The sequence below is a fragment of the Echinococcus granulosus genome, assembly GCF_000524195.1.
Source record: "Echinococcus granulosus chromosome Unknown EG_S00088, whole genome shotgun sequence".
Lineage (NCBI taxonomy): Eukaryota > Metazoa > Platyhelminthes > Cestoda > Cyclophyllidea > Taeniidae > Echinococcus > Echinococcus granulosus.
The window spans coordinates 184250-204660 of NW_020170468.1; the positions used below are offsets into that span (position 1 = coordinate 184250).

Consider the following 20411-nt stretch of genomic DNA (forward strand, 5'->3'; position numbering starts at 1 on the left):
CTAAACAAATACAAGTATATCAAACGTTTTTTTAAAGTTATGCATACATGGATGTGTCGTTCTCTGATTAGTTGCTCTACTTTGACATGTTTTCACAACCACTGATGAGAAAAGTATGTCTAAATTCTGTCGACTCAAAAGAAAATAACTGACACTTCATATGCATTTCGTTATTGCAAAATGAGCTTGCACTTAGGTGCTGGGCATAGTTTTTCACTAGATGCAAAAATGACGTTATAGATGCCTGCTAATGCTCCTTGCTTCCGTGACTCGGGATGAGGAAGCAACTTTTAAAGAAATGTTGTCTAATTTGCAGCAAACATATTTAGATTTTGGATTTATCAGTCCTGTTGTAAACTATTCAGTACCCCCTCTAAGCTTGGCCCCAAACAAGATGGTAATTCATGCATCATTTTTCCAACTTTTCTTTTTAAAATTAAAACCCTCAAAAGAAAAATCTTTCAGTTTGCAGATCGGCTTATGAAAAATATTAAGTAGTAGTACTTACTGGGTGGAAGTAAAACAGCGTCTTTAAAAGTTGAATTGGGAGACGGTAACGAATTTAGTAGCGCAAATAAGTTTTTCTATTTACAGTACATCAGTAGCATAACAATTATTGTTAATGACGATTAACTAAGCAGGTATATTGAAGACATGCACGATTATAGATTAAAACTGGCGAAGTTTATACATGAGTTTTTGTCCAAAACGACTCATATGAAATTCAGAGTTAAAGTATACGTGCAGCAACACCTATTCACAGGGTCATATGTGTCCAGTTTTAAAGTCCGATTACAACTTCAAATGGCTTTTGGATTAATGTAATAACCAAAGTTCTTATCAACGTGCTAAGAGAAAAATTCAGGCTGCAGTCACAATCTATGTGGTTATGAGAAATAACTGGAGTTCCAAGCACTTCAAATACAGGCTATCGTATACCTATTTCCTCCCTAACTTGCTCCGATTTTCGACATTGATCTGTTAGAGATTACTAAAATGGAAGGTTTTTAGTCAAAGGGATTGTAAAGCTATCAAATATCGGCTAAAAAAACTTTTGGGAAGTAGACCTTGAATGTGTTGTTTGTTTATTCTTGCGCAAAACCATTTTTCCATTCAAATGATAGTTATCGTTGGGCACGCAATGCAAAGGAACAGCCGATTTACGGTGTATCTTTGAGTAATTTAATAAATTGGATTTAGAAGTAAAAATTAAACTTTGCAAGCCTTTATATAACTGGCATTTTTTAACCATTTAAAATTAACCCTAAGCAAAACAATTAAGTCAAGTTTTCGTGAACACACACGTTTTATATTCTAAGAATCTAATAGTAGAATTATATTTATTGTCAAAAGCAGTTTTCACGCTTAGAATATTAACAAACGAACTGGGTACTTTTACATTCAGTGGTAAATAAGGGAAACCTCTTCGGTTTGTGCGTATGTATCTACTGGCGCTCTCACTACTTCATTACCACGGTAACCAGGATACACGGCTTTCCGATTGGTTCAGATTATACTCTTAAAATGAAATGGAAAGTTCTCATCGTTACACAATGCAATACGGAGGATCAACTTATCCTAAAGTTGTCTACTTCTACGCTGATGGGAGCAGTCACGGAGAGGGCGTGCGGGTGGTTATTCATCCAAACCGGTTTCGCAGCTTGGAAGCCTTGTTGGAATTTTTAACAGCAAAGTTCCCTGATCTGCCCTATGGTGTTCGAAGCATCTTTTCTCCACGTGGAAGAACTCGAATTCACGCAATTACTGAACTCAACGGCGATGGTCATTACATTGCCTCAGATAAAAGGCATCAAGCGAAAGGCATTCAACTAGTAGAACGATCTGTTCTCTTGCCTGGTTGGAAAACGGGCCGCGTTTCAAGTGGACAGAAGCTCTTGAGCTACAGCCTCAAACCTTCGGAGACCAAGGCTGTTTCGGCTGATCAGCAGACAAAAAAACAGACTACTAAAGTGATTTACGTACATCAGAATGGCAATGCATTCCATCGACATCGAATTCTTATTGAGGGACGGGCTGGAAACTCATTACAAAATCTCCTGCAAGAACTGAGCTTTACGCTCTGTGAGCCTGTTTACAAGATTTATACTCTAACTGGAAAAGAGGTAAAACATTGTTTGAAAGAACAAAAATTGTTTGATCAAGAATGTGTGAGGACAAAAATTTCCAGCAATTAGGCATGATCTTAGGGAACACTAATCAAAGGGTATCGATTTTGCTAATGTGCCCTATTGTACTATGGAATTATGTGAACCTCTGCATGATTCAAGCAGTTTTAAAACCAAGACTTATTGTTAGTTTTATTTACTTTAGCAGAAAATAATTCTTGAAGGCGAGCTGAATAAGTGGAGAAGTACATTTGGACAGTTCCATTGGTAATTGTAATATTGTAATATTGAATTGAATTGTAATATTGCTCCTTCATTAGTTGATTTTATTCTCAGGTCCTTCGTTGAGTTCAAAGAAATATGGACTTCCATGCCAGTTGCAATTTAATAAGGAACAGTTGTAAAATTTAGCCAGCTTTGAAGAAAGTTAAAACATGAAGCTATTTTATGTTTACGGAGTATTAATAATGCTATAACTACCATTATTATGAGAATACCAGCCTCTATTTTATGAATACGGGAGTTCTTGGTAGCAGATCTTGAAATGAGTTAAGATAATGTTATTAAAACCTACTCAGATTTGTTAATATAATATATTCAAGATCCAATTTATCGAAGAGGTCTTCGATGGTCCCGAGGAGTACGTAGCTGTCGGTCTAGAAAAGTTACGACCGCTATCAAAGGCTCATACAAACCTTTTATCAAAGCACCATCGTCCATCTGAGAGAGCTTGCATCCACCACGATCCAGGTTTGTTGCGGCATCGCTCAGCACACTCAGGACCTTTCAAATCAAGAGATAATCCTAGAAAGATTTCCAAAAACCCGAGTCGCCCTCGCAGTCAAGAGTCTAAAAAGGAGAATCAGTCAAGGACTAAAGGAAGGTCTAGCGGTCTGCGTTCTAGTCAATCGATGTTTCAGTTATCCAATAGAAAAATGAAGTATCATGTTCCTGGTATTTGATTCTACTGCATTCGCTGCAACTTTATTACTTTATCTACTGCTGCGTCTTACATTTTGCTCATATAATGCAACATCTGAGTCTAGTTTCGAAGCGAATCTATTTTATGATTGACATTTATTTTACTTTACAATTTCCTAATATTTGGTCTGACACAGATAATTGACCTAATCCCCGATTTATAATCACTCCTCAAGGGAAAAAAGATATTTTTTAGATTATATAAACCTGAAATTATTTTTAATTTTCTTTCAATAGTTGGAATCTAATGCTTCTTTTAAGACTTGTTTAAAATCAAATAACTTAAGTAAGAAAAAAAAACCTGTTTTTGTTTAATGATTGATTTTAAATTAAGTGATGCATAACATACTGAAACCAGTAGAGAATCATGAAAATACACTTTTAGGTCTCATAAATAGTAGATTTTGGCACTTTCTGGAACCTTAAGCTAATTGGTATTTTAAAAACTGCCAGAAGTATAACAGAATTCCAGCGTATTTTGTAAATCAAAAAGCCAAAATTGGTGCTAAAAATATCAACTTACTTGTTTTTCTTGCTTTTTAGTTAAAACACACTGTGCTGCGTACTAAATAATAATTCCTTAGGGCTTCAACATCCACTGGACTTGATTACAAGATGAAAAACAACATCTAAATCACCGAGTTTACTTTCAGTAGTATAACCGCTACCCTAGATACAATACATCCTTAAGCACTTTATTTGCTTTACACAAGTTAACACTAGTGGAGTTGGTGTTACCTCATAAATATTTTAGCAACTTCTAAATCTTGAAGAGCATTAGGGCAGGACTGTAGGCGTTGTTTGTAGGTGGTTAAAAACGGAATAATTTATTAGGATATTGTGAGTACCGGCCATCTTTTCAGTGGACAAAAGAATGGGTGTCAAAGTAAGCACTAGCAAAAATTGGATTGAATGCCTCTGTAAGCCGTAAAATGTATGCATTATTAAGTGCAAATTTATTGCTTACAGCATTATTTTGGGAATTATCAATGCGTTACGGCATGTAGAATGAAAAGTAAGTAAGCGTAAAAGATATCACTAATGCAGCTTTAATTTGCTCTAAAACAGGCTTTGTTAAATGATACTCTTATGTCATTGGAATGATCGCAATTGGTTTAATTTATAAGCATTTCTTGATATATATTTGCCAGAGTCTTGAACTCTTCCAACTCCTTTGAGTATATATAGACTCCGCGGAAATCCAAATTTTGGATCCTATTTAATGTAGCCTGAGAAACTGCTTAGACCATGACGTACTCAATTCTTGCTTATCAAATAACCGGCTATTGCTTTTGCATGGGATAGTTGCAGGTGTTAATGTCTAAATATTGAGCTATATAAGTGTTTTTACTGCCTTTGATAACTATAATATGGGAATAGAAGATACTCAAATGCAACAGCCGTCAGTCTCGCCTATATTTTTATATCCAATTTCCTTAACATTGTAAAAACAATTTTACGAAATGTGATCATAATTGGGTTCAATTTACACGTGATTTTACTTATTTATTAAGAGATAGAGATAGGTACACCTACGTTAAATGACATATGAATACGAATATTAAATTTGAATCCAACAATCCCAAATACGTATAATTTTAGTAGTTGCTAAGATATTTAGAATGATGTGAAAAGCCAATGCAAAACTTTCCGCTCTAGTTTATCAATAGTTCTTTTTTAAATGAAGGCTATTCAAGTCCGAATTATTACTAAAGAGTTAGCATGCACATGCATAGAAAGAAAGCTTATTAAAATAATCTCTGGTCAGATGAGTAGTGACAACCAATCACAAAGTTGTTAATTATTCCTTACAGTCCCTAAGTTTATGCAATAGCCTTTCTGTGATGGCCTGTCTCATGGTAAAATGTTAATAAGGAAAACAATCCACAGACGCTTCGAGTTCTTCTTGATTAAGTGAGGGTTTTTTTTAGGTAGTTACCACTGGCTAGTGAAAATTACAACAGGTCGAAGAGACACTAAAGTACGCACCGAATACACTTCAGCCTGCACCGCAAATGTCTTCCTGACTGTTCAAGGCACCAAGAGCACCAGTGCTGCCTTACTTCTCTCAACTTACCGAAGTCGGGTCAAAAATGGAGCCACTTTTTTCAGCAATAAAACCCCAAAGGGCAATTTTTTTAGTCAGGTGACCAGGCCGCTCTTCCTACCAGGTCAAACGGATGAATTTGAGGTGGAATACTTGATATTCGTATAAGATATTTTCACTTGTTCATTGTCTGCGCTAAGCCAATGATTAGCGAATAAAACGGTAGTTTTGGGGAGAATATTTCTTTTAACGCTTACTTAATTTTGGTGTCCATACATAAATTTGGTCTCTTTGTTGTTTGTAACTGACACTGTAGGAATTGTGCTGGCTATTCATAAACCTATTTTTAGGTAGTTCAGAATGCTTATTTTGATTGCAACATTTGTCTCTTATGTTGCTCCCACTCAACGTTTTACTTATAAAGGAAAATCCTAGGAAGCTATGGACACTTGAAAAATAAATTTAGCAATTCCCTTTACTAGTCAAATAATTGACCGACCTTTGTTACCCTCTGCCCTGCTGCGTCCGTTCCATGAGAGAGGTTTATGGTATTAAAATGTAACAGCCAGAAAAATGACAAAAATTTTGCTGAAGTAGTTAAGTTGTATGAATTCTATTCTAAAGAAACGCTAAATCTTAAGGTAATAAATTAATTACCTAAAATTTCATAGGGCGGGACCGCTAAGATTTATCATAAATGCAAGTGCTGCCATTTATATTTTAGCTCAACAACTAGTAGTAAAGCTGATTAAAAGTGAAAGAATTCCAAAACCAGGTTTAAAGTTCATTTGATTCAGACTATGGAGCATTTGAGTTGACTCCTATTAGACTAGTCCATTTATGTCCGAAAAATTTGTTCTGTGCCTGCTCTACTAAAAAAGCTAGTTGTGTAACAAAGTGATGTCGTCTAATACTATTACTTTGAATTAGGTAAATTGAAAAAAGCATTCAATTTGTGCTGTTTTTCAACTCTACCAAAATTATCCCCAGTTTACTTAGACAAAAGTGTGAGGAGAATGAACAAATCTTGCAACAAACCAAGTTTACGAATTCTGGCTAGAAGAACGCCTCGTCTAAATATATATTTTCCTCACTTCAAAAAGTGGTCAAATTATCTAAAAGATAATTACAAAAATTTACACACACAACTTAATACTTTAGTTACAATTTAGTTGCTATTTCCGCTCAAGTTACTTGAACTCATCAGTGCTTAACCCGTACTGGAAAATATTTTAGTGGCGTCTTTAATTTGTTAGATGCTTTAATGAGATAACTGCAGCTAAAATTTCTCGTGTTCCATGTAGTTTTTTGCCAAAAGCTTTAAATTAAAAGTTTAAATTTTAAATCCAGAAACATTATGGCCGAAGCAAAAGCTGAATGCTAAGATTTTGAGTGAAAGTAAAAAAAGGTGTTCCTTTCAGGCATGCATTTTTGGGTTGAAAAAAATGGTTAATGATTGCTGGCAAGCTACTCATAGCAACTGCACTATGGTACTTGAAACATGATAAGTAATAAAGGTACCGAATAAATATTCAGCTTTTAAGATATACAATAATAATGACATTTGTTTTTACATTTTGTAATAGCTGTAATCTTCTACAAAATTTGATTTACTTACACGTTTTGAACCTTTTACTCTTAAAAAGTATGCGAAAATCTATTTTTAATTTGCAAACATTTTGAGGATATTTATTTTTATTGTAGATTTATATTAATTTTAAAGAACAAGACTTACTTGAATCTATACAATACTGATAAAGGAGGATCTCTTAAACACCTAGGTAAATTTGGGTGACATAGGCGAAATAGTAAAAGTTCGCCTATCCCATGACAACACCGGTGAGTATCCGGAACTCCTGGTCTCTCATTTGAGAATGACTCGGCTTCCAAGGTTTCATGCATCCATGGAATCGGGTCAACTAAGGAACAGTATTGTTTCCTCCACCTCGAGTCACTCTCTTGCTGAGGCTAATTTAGCTGATCTCACCTTCTTTTTTAATGCCTGGCTCTCGCAAAATATCGGTGATGGTCAGGTCACACGGGAGGTGGCATCCAGAGCCTCCTTGGGGTTGATTCTGCAGGAACAACGACGTCTTCGCCTAGAGGCTCTGAAAAGATCACAAAGGATCACACCCGCCTTACTTGTTACTGAAGAGCCTAAAGTGGTGATGAAAGATTTGTCACAGCTTCCTAGTAAGCACTTTTATTTGCTAATAATAAATTGGTTCATTCCATAAAACTATGTAAAAATGGCAGCTATTTAAAAGCTGTTCCTCCAATTCGCACCTCAAGCACGCATTAGATTTAAACGCAATTTCCATGCAGTATACATTGAGTGATCTGCTTATGAGGTATCATTTTAGAAAGACTTATGTAACCTTAAAAGCATAAACTTGAATCTAGTGAACATCTTCTTTCGAATATTCTTTATTTGATAACACATGCGATCACTACCTATGAATCATCCTATAATGTAAATACTGAACCAGGCAATCACCAAGCAAATGGCTTGACAGGGTTGGGTGATTAGTGCATTGGAAAGATGTGAGTTCAGTGTCTACCTAAACAGTTAACAGGATTGATTCACACACAACGCACAATAAAAATGCACTTGCCTAAGTCAACTTTGGGTTAAAATTTGTCAGACTACATCTTATACTAGTAGCGTTTGGCTTTTTAAAGAAGGATTATGCAAAAGTATTCAATTTAATAAAGTTCCAACCGATTTTGAATAACGTGCTTTGGTGAACTCTAGGGGACGGATGTTTATCACTCTGAACTGAACATCACAAAAGCAGATCACTTACTTCTCAACTGCTAAAAAGGTTCCTTCAATAAGCTATCTCTTATGCGTATTTGAAAATTTGTAGGTGGGTATTATGTACATCTTAGGCTTTATGAAATGACTTAGTACCTTGCTTAGTGAATGCACAATATTTCTGTTCGAGTTCTAAGATCTCATTAGACTAAAGCGAGCAAATCGAATGAAATTACATGCAATTTCAATAGGGTGAAGTAAATGTCTTATTTAGCTTACTCTGAAAATTTAAGGTGAACTTAGAATTATCAAAGCATTTGAATGACTTTTTTGTTATTTTTAAGCTGTTCAATACCATGTAATGGTTAAAACCAGTGATTTGTGGAACTCTGGGACGGCCGCCACTGTCATGGTTTTGCTTCTTGGGCAGTTTGGTGATTCTGGCCCTCGTCATCTGTGGAACAGAGAATTGATGAAGAGGCGACCTTTTCAGCAGGGCCAAGTGAGCTATGTACACCAGTACTACTCATAGATAACTTAGTTCTTGTGAGCGGGTAGGCTGAATACAAAATGTACACTGCAATTCATGAGTGACATTGCAATAATTTTCTGCAAATCTCGAAATATGAATTATAAAATGAATGCAAATAACCCCTTGCAAATGCGCTGGGACCTTGACGAAAAGAGAAATCGCTGTATCATGTATTTACCAATCAAAGAAAGCGTTAATAAAACTGTCGTTTATTTTAGCGAGCTAGAATGACTAAGGAATGAAGTGATGATCTGATTGTAACAATAAGACAAGATTCTTGACTAAAATACGTTATAAGTATTTTAAACTACCATACAGTTTAAAAATGATTCCATTTAAGGTGGACGAGTTCAAGATTCAGTGTGTGACCTTGGGTCGTCTGAATTCACTTAAAGTGTGGCTGGAGTCCTCTCTGAGGAAGACATTAGAGACATGGTGCCTGGAGTGGATTCAAGTAATTGAAGAGGATGTTTCTTTAAGCAACATTTCTCCTCCAACCCCGGCGATTGTTCGTCAACCACCGACGCTATTCCACGGCGACCAGTGGCTTTATTCAGAGCCAGTAGCTAACATTCTTCAAATGCCCCCAATTCTTCAGCCAGTAGACCGCATTTTTGGACTTGATGAAGAATCGCACTACGGATTTCCGACCAGGATATCAAAGTTGGTGAGTTATGTGTTCCAATAATTTAGTTGATATTCAAAAATGACTTTATTAAAGTGTTTAGAAGTAAGTCGCTTCAAACGAATTAGCATACTGGGTAAATTAAGTGACACTGCCTTTAAGTAGTTGATAATTCTTACTAAATCTTATCATAATACCGAAATTACTATGAGCTTTTTTATGTATAAACTATGTTTTTAACCAACTAGACCTATTAGCTTCCACCATAACTTATCAAGTCCCCTCAAATGCCTGGTAATCCGAGGATTGAAGGATAGAGTTTTCGGGACGCAATTTTTTGACAGGTGATCTACTTAATTTGAAATGATCTGGTTAATACAACTGATAATTTTTTTCCTTTTTGAAGTGGAAGTCGATGGCATGGATATTCAAAAACGGCATGGAAATATCCTTTTATTCACTGGTGACTGGTTACCCACTCAGTATGATGTCTTGCGGTCAGGTTAAATCCATTAAAGCCATAAGTGATTCCTTCACTGGTAAGTTTATGCCCTACTTGATTTTGTTCCTATTAGAAAATTTAGGAAAATAGGATTGCGAAGTTAAAAGTAACCATAGTTAAGGATAAGAGCCAAATTAACAAAGTGGATTGGGGTAATAGATAAAGTGGTAATTGTTCCACCACTGTATTTGTTTTTCATTTTTCCAAGTGGTAGTTTATGGGGGAGCAAATAATACTTAAAAATGGTGTTAAATCTTCTATTATTAGTGCTTCTAGTTTCAACCTACAAATTCTTCCAAAGATCGAGTTTGTTGCATCCTCAAAACTGCTGATATTTCACAGCATTAAATTTGTCATTTCACAATTTGTATTGGGTTTTGAATGGCGAAGGAGTTCTAAATGATGAGACTACAAATCTTTTTTTAAACCACACTTAGAGATCCTATTTACCGTCCGTACAACGGACTACATCGTCACGGCAAGGCACCGGCGAGCATTTGTTAGGTCTACATTGAAAAAGAGCCAGAGGACACCGAATGATGCACAAGACAAGACCAAAATCGTGCTTCCTGTTTTCCAATTTGCTCTCACCTCGAAGCCATGGCTCCATTTGACGTTGGCAGAGGATGGAAGTCTATGTGTAAGAGGTAGATAAGATTATTAGTTTGCTATCAAAGTCATTTATGCTACCATCATCAGTGTAGACGCATTTAAAAAAAGGAACTGAAATATTTTGTGGTCTAACAGAGCCAATTACGAGAAGAAAGTGTGATGGAAATCTCACCGCTGAATTTTCACAAGTTCTTGATTTAATCTTTTCGTATGGTTGATGCATGGGAACCTGAAAGTATCATCTAGTTCACGAAAGTACTTTAAAGAGCACTCTGACTTTTCACGTCAATAGGTATCCGTGTGTATTAGCTTTATCAGGCATACAATAAACTAGTTTCAGTTTGTGCATTTTAAATTCTGCTTCAGTTTATTGCGCTACTTGTGCCCTGTCTAGGCTTTCCATTGAAATTTTAATGCATAAGATTTGACTAAGTGATATCCGTGATGATAATAATAAATCTTAAAATATTCTTTTACTTGATTCGAAAGGCACTTCTGAATCAGATGAATCTAAGGGCTTTCTCGTTCGACCGCAGTTGGATGGTTTTGTACAGTTGGAATCGGTTCATCTGAGGGATTACATTGAGCGAGCGTCAAAAATTCGTGTCGACCCATCTGATGGAAGAGTTTCTGTAAGAGAAACTGTCGACCACAAGGAGACCTTATTGATGCCATTTGTCAAGGTATTTGACGTAAAGGAGCATTTGATTTCTTTTATGGTTAATTCTTCGCAATTTTCCCTATCTCTTATGAGGCTCGATTTAGAGCCCCAGTTTTACAGATAATGAGAATTTGGCAAACGTGCATAAATAGGTTAATTTAACAAAGTAATGAAATTTGCTATTTATGATTACTGAGGCGGTAACCAGGATACTGGATTACGGAAGCTACCTTGAGACACTGATGAAGAAAATACCCTAACCACGCAAAAAATTGTTGATTCAAAACGAAGAGATGTTCCTCTTGTTTGACCATCAGCGTGAAGTTGCCTAAAAGTTTTCTTAGAGGGTAAATGTTGCAAAATACATCAAACTCAAAATACCAAAAATACAATTTTGGAAAAAATTGTCAAATAAAACAACAAGGATGAGAATGAACTCGAGCTACGTGGAGGAAACCCAGCGTCTACGAAATTCCTACCGATGATAAAATAATTGAACTAAACCACTCCAAACCAATAAGAGCCTTTATTTAAAAATACATAATGTAGCGGTGGAATCACGAGTAAGATATACAAAAAAGAGATTAAGGGTTATAAAAAAGATATTGTTTCACTACTTTGTGAACAATGGATGTCCTATTTCTACAGCTTGGCTATGTGTCAAAATACAAAGATTTAAGATAGTCTTGTTGTGACTAGCTTTACCAGTATTGCAACTCGTTTACATGTTCCTTGTTATGAACCAATGAGAAGGATTGTTTGAGACTTTTGCTCATATTAATGTTCGAGTTTCGTTCAAGGTTACATTGTCCACTTAACTTTGAAATGACAAAATAACAGAAAGGTTGGTGGTTTCCATAATGCACAAATTATTTGTTAAAAACGGAAGTGATTGAATTTTATTCCTCATTTAACTTGTTACTGAAGAATTACTTACGTAAATGGAATTAAGGTACTTCGGTACTTCTACTGTATAGCTGCGTTATCGAGCTAAATCCCATTTCAAAATACACCCTTGGTTCTATTTCACGATGCAGCCGAGGCAAATAATAGACTCAAGATCTAAATTCATGCTCTTTTCAACAGCCCTATTTTTCAAATGAAGAAGAACTGATTTAGCTCATTTAGTTATTGCTAAGATTTAGCGGAAAACACTTATTTTGCTATAATTTTTGTCCACCTATCAATGAATATGATTCACACTTGTGTTTTACAATGAATCTCAAAAATGTTGTATTTCAGTAGGTCTGATAACATATATTTGGTTCTCGAAATCGGCACTATAAAGTTAAATTTCCTTTCGTATAGAAGCGATTTTCAGTAATTAGCTATTTTAACAAAGGATCTCCATTTTTAATAGGGTTCAATGCGGGATCAAGGCATAATCATGTTGTGCACCAACTCGGAACAGACGTTAATTCCACGCGCAGATGAGCAATCAGCTGATAATTTGATTGCCATGGCGACTGGAAACCATACCAACGAGAGCCACTGGCGTGTTCATCGAGTTAATAAGCAAATTAGGGCCTTTGAATCAGTTGTCCATTGTGGACATTTTCTGCAAATCAAAGAAGGAGGAACAGTGGATGTCATGGTAAGATAGGCCAAAATGTTGGCAAGTATTTTGGTAGTCGTGGGCACGTAAGTTGTTGTTTTTTTCTTTGTATCAATTGGCCATTGTTTGGAATTAAGTGAGTTCTTACCAATGGAAGCATTTTTTACCAAGTGCTCTAAACTACTTTGTTTTCCTTAGAATCTTTACTTATTTGCATTATAAAATGTATAGCTGCATGAATTGAGCCTAAATAATGTATGGGTAGGTGTGAAATCTACTCATTTCAGAGAAACATAAGTAATTAAGTACAAATAAAGTTTTTGTGTATTAAAAAATTAATAACCTCTTAAAATACATATTTTATTTATGTGGATGCTCTTTTTCTTCATATCCTTATTGCTTTAATTAGTAGTGCCATACTAATTCCAAATATTCATTTTTAATTAATTGAAATTAAGATATGTTGTTATTTCTATTTGGATGTTCAAAAAATTGTTCACCTGTTTTTACTTCTTAGGGAAGAGGAGATAGTAAATGTCACTTTACTGTTCTAAGGGAAAGGGGACAAGGATTTATTCGGCTCGAATCGCACAGATTTACAGGTGTCCTCTTGTATATTAATGCCAATGGTTCTGTCACATCTTCAAACAATGTGGACAACAAGAGCAACAGGTTCTACCCCTTGATAGTCAAGTGTAAGGATTCTGTTATAGCTTTAGACCATGTTATGATTTTTACAATAACTTATTGGGCTTTTGCCTAACAGTTATGGTATGAATAGTGCCAAAATAATGACTATTTAATTGAAGTCGAAATTGCAAAATGCGACCAATTATTTCCAGTTAAGAAGCATCCACCATTCGCCTTTATTTAAAATTGCATTTGTTTTTAGTCCACCCGAGCAAGTATGCCCCGCATATCCATACAGAAACAGCAATCATTAGAAGTTGAATGAGCACAAATTCTTTAAATTATTCTGTGTGACTAGTTTAAACAAAAAACAAAAACAAAGCAAAATATTTCCCACTTTAATTGACACTGCGACTGTATTACAAACTTTTGGAAATCTAAAAAGCTAAAATATTTTGGGAAGGAATCTACTTTTAGGATCCAGTATATCGAAACTATTTACTTAAACAACCTCGTTTCCAAACCTTTAAAAAATAGTTGAAATATTTCATTTGCTAAGCAGACCTTAATGGTCTCATACCTTCAGTCGTAAATACTGGAATGCTAAACCTCACGTTAGTTATGAGTTTAGGCATATCACGGGAATTTACACAGTTAGCTTAACCAGAAGAGTCCACTGCGGGAAAGGTTTGCTTTTAGGTAGTTGGAGCCAGCTGTGTGACTCAAATTAGGCAACTTGCAGTTTGAACGAAGATCACCAGTTATTTGTGATTCACTTAGACCGAAACTAATTGTTATTTAAGAAGCAGGCCCTATAAATTTTATGGGTTCTAAAGAGCCAGGTTTTCGATTCAAGTAAATCCTAAAGAAAAAAATCGCTACTTTAGGAACCATTTTCTCCTTTTAGGACACAACATATTTTATTCTTCTTGGCTTCCTTGCATCTTTAGAATACCACAAGATGTATTTTACTGTCCACGGCGCAAATTTAAAGTGGTAAATATCCCCAAAGTATAAATTTCATAAAATTTGGACGGATGTAAGCGTACTATTTACTGACTTAAAAATATTCTGATTCCAGATATAAACGGTTTACTATGGCCTGTTTTTCTTTTGTTAATTTAACGGATCATTTACTTTAAGAAACGATTTTGCACTGTTTGCGACGACAAGAAGCACTCAAATTATAATTTTCATGAAGGTAATGTGAAAACGGGTGGCAAGAAGTAAAGACATCCCCATATTTTATTGGAACCCAATCCCAAATGAAAATATTGATACATGCAATGATGGTTGTAAACATGACTTGCATAAAACTGATACGTGAAACTAACAAAGAGTCACTTTTTTCCTTTTTGATGAAGTTGGGAAAAGACGGAATGCCCCAAATATGTCGCCTTCTCAGTCAATCACTTTGAGCGAGTCGACGTTATCCAAAACTCTTACCAGAGTATCCGGTTCAACATTAAAATCATCAGACCAAGATGATTCAAAATACGAGGAACAACCCTTCAATCCAAATGCAAACACAGCCGATGAAAAAAGCCTTTTGAACCGAAGTGAAACGATCAACAAAAAGTTTAACAAGTGTAAGTCAGAAAGGTCAGAAAGTGATGAAGGTTTAACAATGGAGCTTAAGCATAACGGCTAAATAATAATAATGTCAATAAATTAAAGGGCTTAAGGGCTAAACAAACAACTAAAATAACGTGGAGGAAACTACGTTAACAAAGTTTTTTGAGGTTATTTTCATATTGCATTTTTTAATTAACAGAGATGTAGATGCAGACCAAGACATATTTTAGTAAGGACTCAGGGAGATGCATATCCACGCCATTTAAATAGTTAACTGGCTAGTTTTAATCCTAAACGGCCACAGGCGACCGAGAAACCAGGTAATGTCGAAATAGGAAATGCTACCCGCGAGATGTTTTCTAATCTGGTTGTAAGACAAGTTTAATAGTCTAGTTCCTGTGCTCAATTCCTCAATAAAATGATGCTTGCGCGAATGCAGAATTTTAGTGCACCAGCCAGTTTTAGTGAAAATGTTTAGTAGCAACGTCTGACAAAATATACACCGAGGACAGTTGTAGCACCCCGAGACTCCCCTGAAGCCGAAAGGAGACACCGTCCTGGGGCAGAATTTGTATGGCCTACGCACAGAAGGGGTGGAAGCCATGCCGCCTAGTGGAAGTACATAAGCGGAACCCTAACTGCCTCATGACACATTGGCCTCTAATTTTTGATCTTGTATTACATTTCGTAAGCTCAAACCACAGTAGCCCAAAAGGTAATTAACTCTTCAATCAATTAAAAAATCATAATTTACACTGGATATTTCTATTGCTTCAGTATTAAAGGAATTTGTAAACGATGTGTGGGATATTTTTAACAAAGATCAATTAATTGAGATTCAGATTTTAGCAAAGAAGTGCAAGGTTTATAATTGTTTGCAGAGGGACTTGTACTTAAAATCAAAGTATCACTGCCTACCATTTGGTTAATCAACTGTATCTCTGGTATTCCATATTCCGGTCAAAAAGGTGTCGCAAATTAAATTAATTATTGATAATTTCACTAAAATTCAACTATTTATGCAGATATCATTTATAAACTGCTATGAAAGCGAACTCTTTTTCTAAAAATAGGTAGTAATAATCTTCCTTCAGTGATACGGTAACTAACAGACTGAATACACATCAGTATTGCCGTTGCAGGCAGCATTTTGCACCATGAGTGAGGTTAATAGTGTGCTAGGCACAACTATAATTTGGCGATTAAGTGCCATGTGCAAAGTAATTGCCAATACTTAAAAAGTGTTTGGGTTTAAAGCAAGCTAAACATTTCACAATAGAGACAGAAAAGTTAGTGTGATTTTTTATTGCTCAAAGTCGACTTAACGATTAAAAGCTACACCTGCATTTTACCATTTAACCGGAAAGGCGACAATTAAATTACCACTGAAATTAATTTCATCCCTCTAAACGTCAGAGTTTTAACGGTCAATGAGAGCTGTTCTTTGTTTTTAGTCATCAGATTTCGGTTTATATAGCAAAACTTTGTCAGCAAATTACTTTGGTTTTTGGATCATAGGTAATTTAAAGAACGCCCGTGATTAAATCCGCTTCCTCAGTTTAATGGCATCTGATCTGATTCCAGGTTTTTTCGCTGTTGGGTAAATTTTAAAAATTTTAACCCTTGGGATTCTCTTTATGCCCAGCCAGTAACAAATTTTCCAAATAATAAAATTTGGGTTCTAAAACCTTCCTAAGTCAGGTGGTTTTTCTGCTATCTAACGTGTGAATTGACATCAAAACATTCTTTCGCTTGATTGTAAGCATGTTAGCAAGTTAAATTGATGAACTGTTCCGTAACACTAATTAGGACTAAATTTGGACAAAATATTTTGATAATCAAAAAAAGATTGCTTCTGGGGTTCAAAAAATACGTTTAAAGCCAGAATTATTTTAGAGTGTTTTAGCATGCATCCTTAAACTTACTACAAAATATCCCTTTGAAGCGGTCACCGAATACTATTCTGCCGATTGTTTACTGTAACAGAACTTGAAGAATAAAAATTCAAAGTAAAGGCGAAATAGTAGTGAGTCAACATTTTACCTCACAGGTCGGAGATATTTCTATCTGGCTATCAGCCCTTGGGTTTTCTAAAAAAAACTCTTGATGAGAAAGTAACACTACAAATTATTAGAATATAAAGTGTCACGCAATACCAAACATAAGTTAAATAAAAGCATTTTTCCTTGATGGAAAATAATGAAACAAAAAACGATAAGCACAATAAGGAGTAATATCATAGAGTCGAAAAGTTGGCAATTTTTTAAGCATATAATTTCTGATTTTGACCATGATCTCACATAGACGCTGATTGGAAGGTTCAGCTGCACACCTCAGAATCGGCATTCAACGCCCTTATTGTTCTTGTGGTTTATGGTACTACTGGTAACTCCGGACCGATAATTATTGGAACCTCCGATTGTGAAAAGTGTTTATTTCGAGCTGGAAATATTGACGATTTTAAAGTTAGTCCATAATTCCACTTCCCGAATCTGCAATCCGCTATCTATATATTAACGTATTGTTCACTTTAAATTAGGTCAACCTCGCTGGCATCGGCCCGATTTTTAAAATTCGTTTAGAAGTCAATCCATTGAACGAGTCAGAATTACCTTATTGGGGATTAATTAAGGTAATGGGTTTTTACTTATGACTAATGAGTAACATTGTCTTATTTAAGGTTGTTTTTGAAAATATGGTTACACAGGAGCAAATTGCATTTGATTTCACAAATCGACCGTTCATAGGAATGTCTAACCACTGTCAGCTAAGCAGGGAGCAAATAAGGTCAGGAAATCCACTTGGAGATCCCTTACCAACAGAGATCCTAAGCTCGGACGGCCTTGATCCAAGCGCTGGATTAGTCCTTTACCGTGTGAAATTCTATGCTCGAGCTGTATTGGAGGCTGAACAGCAAATTCATCTTGGGCCAAAGGTCACTCTGTTCGGTCGTTATGGTGACACTGGCCGGAGATTGATTGTTCTCACAGATCCATTTGCAAAAAAGCTGGATGACAACCTAGAGGTGTGTAAGCTTTTTGAAATAGAATCTCACTCTAATAGGTTACTTTATTAATGCTTTGAAACTGAATCGAGTACATTACCTAAGAATTTGCGTGCATTTAGAATTTCAAAAGAATTGTGATTTTTAAACTATTCTACTTCCTTGAACGCTTTGAAAGTGTGTGTTCTTCAAATTCACGAAAATCTGTCCTCTTGGATAATCAAAAGCAGTGGTCAAGTACAACTAAAGAGTGGTCTAATATTTGGATTTCTTACGTATTTAGCACCTCTTTATTTGCAAGGCTTCGACTTACTTAAGGTCCATTACAGCAAAATTAATTTAAAAAACTCTGATTTAATGGCCTTTCTGTGGTTAGTTTTAGAGTTTCCGCCATATTTGCCTAAAATCTATCAGCTTTTAACACTTTGTCATAAATTTGCATTTGCATCCAAAAATGAGCTATCTGGTGATTTGACTTTGCTTTTCACAGGGAAAATTAGCATGGGTGGAGACACATTTGAAATCAATGCTGTGGAAGTAAAAAATATGTTATCAAAACAGGACAGCCACTTGTGTATTAACTGCTAACCATTCATCTAGGTGTTCGAATGTCTTCTTGAAGCAGTTTATCTGGGATCTCTTACCCACTGCCTTATCGGACCCATCTCAGAATCTCCGTTAGAGGGTCGATTTTGTGTTGGAATAGGAGTTGCTGACCCAATGACAGGCCAAATCTACCGATTCCCAGCAAATGTGTAGGTCTATGTCAAAGACGCGGCTTATATGATGTATTTTAAATAAATAATGTTGTTAATTTTATCAACTTTGGTTAACTGTCACTTATCTACCTTCGTAGCATAAGTGTCGTAAGATGTTCGATTAATTACTATTTGCGCTGTATTTGCTTTCCTTAACCATAAAATTCGGACTACTACATGAGGCAATTATTACAAGGGACCTTTTATCAAAATAACCGAAACGTTGGCAGTCTATAATTAAAAAATAAAGGCACTAACCTGGCATTCTTATTACCGGAGCCTCGAATTCAAATGGATCGTGAAATCTGTATCTTATTGTCCGAATATGTCGTTATTTGCCTATTTTTCCTACCAATCCAACGGCTGTTCTAGAACTGAATGATGCTTTATTTCCTCGGACATAACCAATGTATTCGCGAAAGGATTTGGTCCAATCGGTTTTGGTAAAGTAGTAAAGAGCTCATGTCTGGTGTATGACATCGACATGCTCCCGACGTATTCAAATGATGTTTTTTTAAAGGACAAGTGGTTCGGTAATAGACTCCTATCCGTTAATTTTTAAAGAACACTTTAAAGCTTGTTAGTAATCAGTCATCCAAAAGTGGAGAGGGTGGCTGTATCTATCCCAACATCGCATCATTTAAGCGATGGTTGTGTTTCTCATGCATTTATGCCTAATATAAAATGTTATTTTAATTTACTTAAATATTTTGCTTTGGGCATCATCTTCATTGCAGGTGATAACAGGCGCTGTGGTTCTAGTTTCGTCTATTTCATCTGCTAAAGAGCATAAAATAACATTAGAAACACCAAGATTATTTACTTTCCTGAGGTATCAACTGCCCTTACGAAGGCGACCTTCTTCTTGAAAGCTTCTTCATTAAGGCCATGATCTTCTCTGATGAAATTTGGAGGAGGAGTAATGTTAAGCGGTGAACTTGAAAGCAAGGCCATGAAATAGCCTATCCTTTTCAGATTGATTGGGTCCGATGATGGGGGACAAATAAGGGAGGCCACAATTAAACCCGACTCCAATTTGGCTCTCTTTGATGGGCTCAACGTTGTGGGCGATACGGACGACGATGAATACAGCCAATTACATGAGTCCGGTGAGTCAATAAATGGTTTTATACGTGGAGTGGTCGACTAAACAGTCACACTAGCAATACCAGCAATAGCCAGTGGGTTATCTCAGAAAGTCAGCGCTTATGCAGTCATGAGGAGATTAAAGAGCAGGCACCAAGAATGGATCATATTTCGCACCATTTTCCTGAACTAAAGCATACAAATTCCGCCACATTTAATCCTCTGTGAGCATCTACGCGAGCTGAAAGTTATTAAAAAAATATACTAGTTGCATTTGGATATGTGGACTGATTCGACCTTCACTTTTCAGTAACACAGATGGTTCAGCAATTGACCGAATCCGTATCCGAAAACGTTTAAAAATACAGTTTCTGGCGTGAGTTCTCCGCTGTCTGTCTGTTAACATGTGTGAGTTCTACTTATCCTCATACTCTTGTGTAAAATCGACGCTCAGATGACGTCCCAGAGAAAAAGCAAAAGCTGACCAGATCACCGGCCGACCAACAACCATCCCTCACCCTTTTGGACGCAACACCCATCTACATTCTTGTCAACTAAAAAGACAATTGTATCTCTGTAAAGTAACGAAGAAACCCCCGGGTTGTCACTGACATGAGCCGTCCCAGCGCATCAGTAAATACAGAACGCAACGCCTAAGGAGGTGCGCTCATTCACGACACAAGGCTGGCCAAGGGCCCACTAATCAATAAAAAAAACCCAATATAAAAACCCTTGGGGGGCGCGTTGCTGTGGGTGGTCACTAAAAAGACGAGCAAAACGACCCAACACGGGGGAAGAGGGAAATGCTCCCGCCCTGCCAGCCGAATATTGAATCAACCCACGGTAGTAAAGACAAGAGCCCTGCCGCTTAAGAAAACACAGATAACGGCTCACAATTGATCATTTATTGACACGCACACAAAAATATTTAAAAATCAGAGCGCAGATTTACTTTCGCA

General features: G+C 36.2%; 5 protein-coding genes across 5 annotated transcripts in view; 4 read left to right on the forward strand and 1 right to left on the reverse strand. All coding sequences in view use genetic code 11, as the record gives it.

The window, feature by feature from the left end:
* Positions 1 to 1529: 1529 nt before the first annotated feature.
* On the forward strand, positions 1530 to 2195 carry EGR_07839 (Oxygen-regulated protein; the record flags this gene model as incomplete). Its single annotated transcript, XM_024497088.1, has 1 exon — positions 1530 to 2195. One exon carries the CDS (start codon positions 1530 to 1532, stop codon positions 2193 to 2195), a length of 666 nt encoding a protein of 221 aa, XP_024348499.1.
* A 4833-nt stretch (positions 2196 to 7028) lies between these two features.
* Positions 7029 to 12447, forward strand: EGR_07840 (hypothetical protein; the record flags this gene model as incomplete). Its single annotated transcript, XM_024497089.1, has 7 exons — positions 7029 to 7347; positions 8257 to 8414; positions 8785 to 9111; positions 9476 to 9608; positions 10009 to 10218; positions 10673 to 10866; positions 12205 to 12447. The coding sequence occupies 7 exons, from the start codon at positions 7029 to 7031 to the stop codon at positions 12445 to 12447; spliced, it is 1584 nt and encodes a 527-aa protein (XP_024348500.1).
* Positions 12448 to 14419: 1972 nt separating this feature from the next.
* Positions 14420 to 14680, forward strand: EGR_07841 (hypothetical protein; the record flags this gene model as incomplete). Its single annotated transcript, XM_024497090.1, has 1 exon — positions 14420 to 14680. One exon carries the CDS (start codon positions 14420 to 14422, stop codon positions 14678 to 14680), a length of 261 nt encoding a protein of 86 aa, XP_024348501.1.
* A 2123-nt stretch (positions 14681 to 16803) lies between these two features.
* EGR_07842 (Lipoxygenasey domain-containing protein) lies at positions 16804 to 19516 on the forward strand (the record flags this gene model as incomplete). The annotated part of the gene is made up of 6 exons (XM_024497091.1): positions 16804 to 16855; positions 16909 to 17069; positions 17144 to 17236; positions 17285 to 17629; positions 18209 to 18363; positions 19342 to 19516. The coding sequence occupies 6 exons, from the start codon at positions 16804 to 16806 to the stop codon at positions 19514 to 19516; spliced, it is 981 nt and encodes a 326-aa protein (XP_024348502.1).
* Positions 19517 to 19616: 100 nt separating this feature from the next.
* EGR_07843 (Splicing factor) overlaps positions 19617 to 20411 on the reverse strand; it is a gene marked incomplete at both ends in the record, with an annotated part of 3360 nt that continues 2565 nt past the window's right edge. The window contains one exon of the mRNA XM_024497092.1: positions 19617 to 19693. Within this exon, the coding sequence (XP_024348503.1) occupies positions 19617 to 19693 (77 nt within the window). The remainder of the gene's footprint in view (positions 19694 to 20411) is intronic.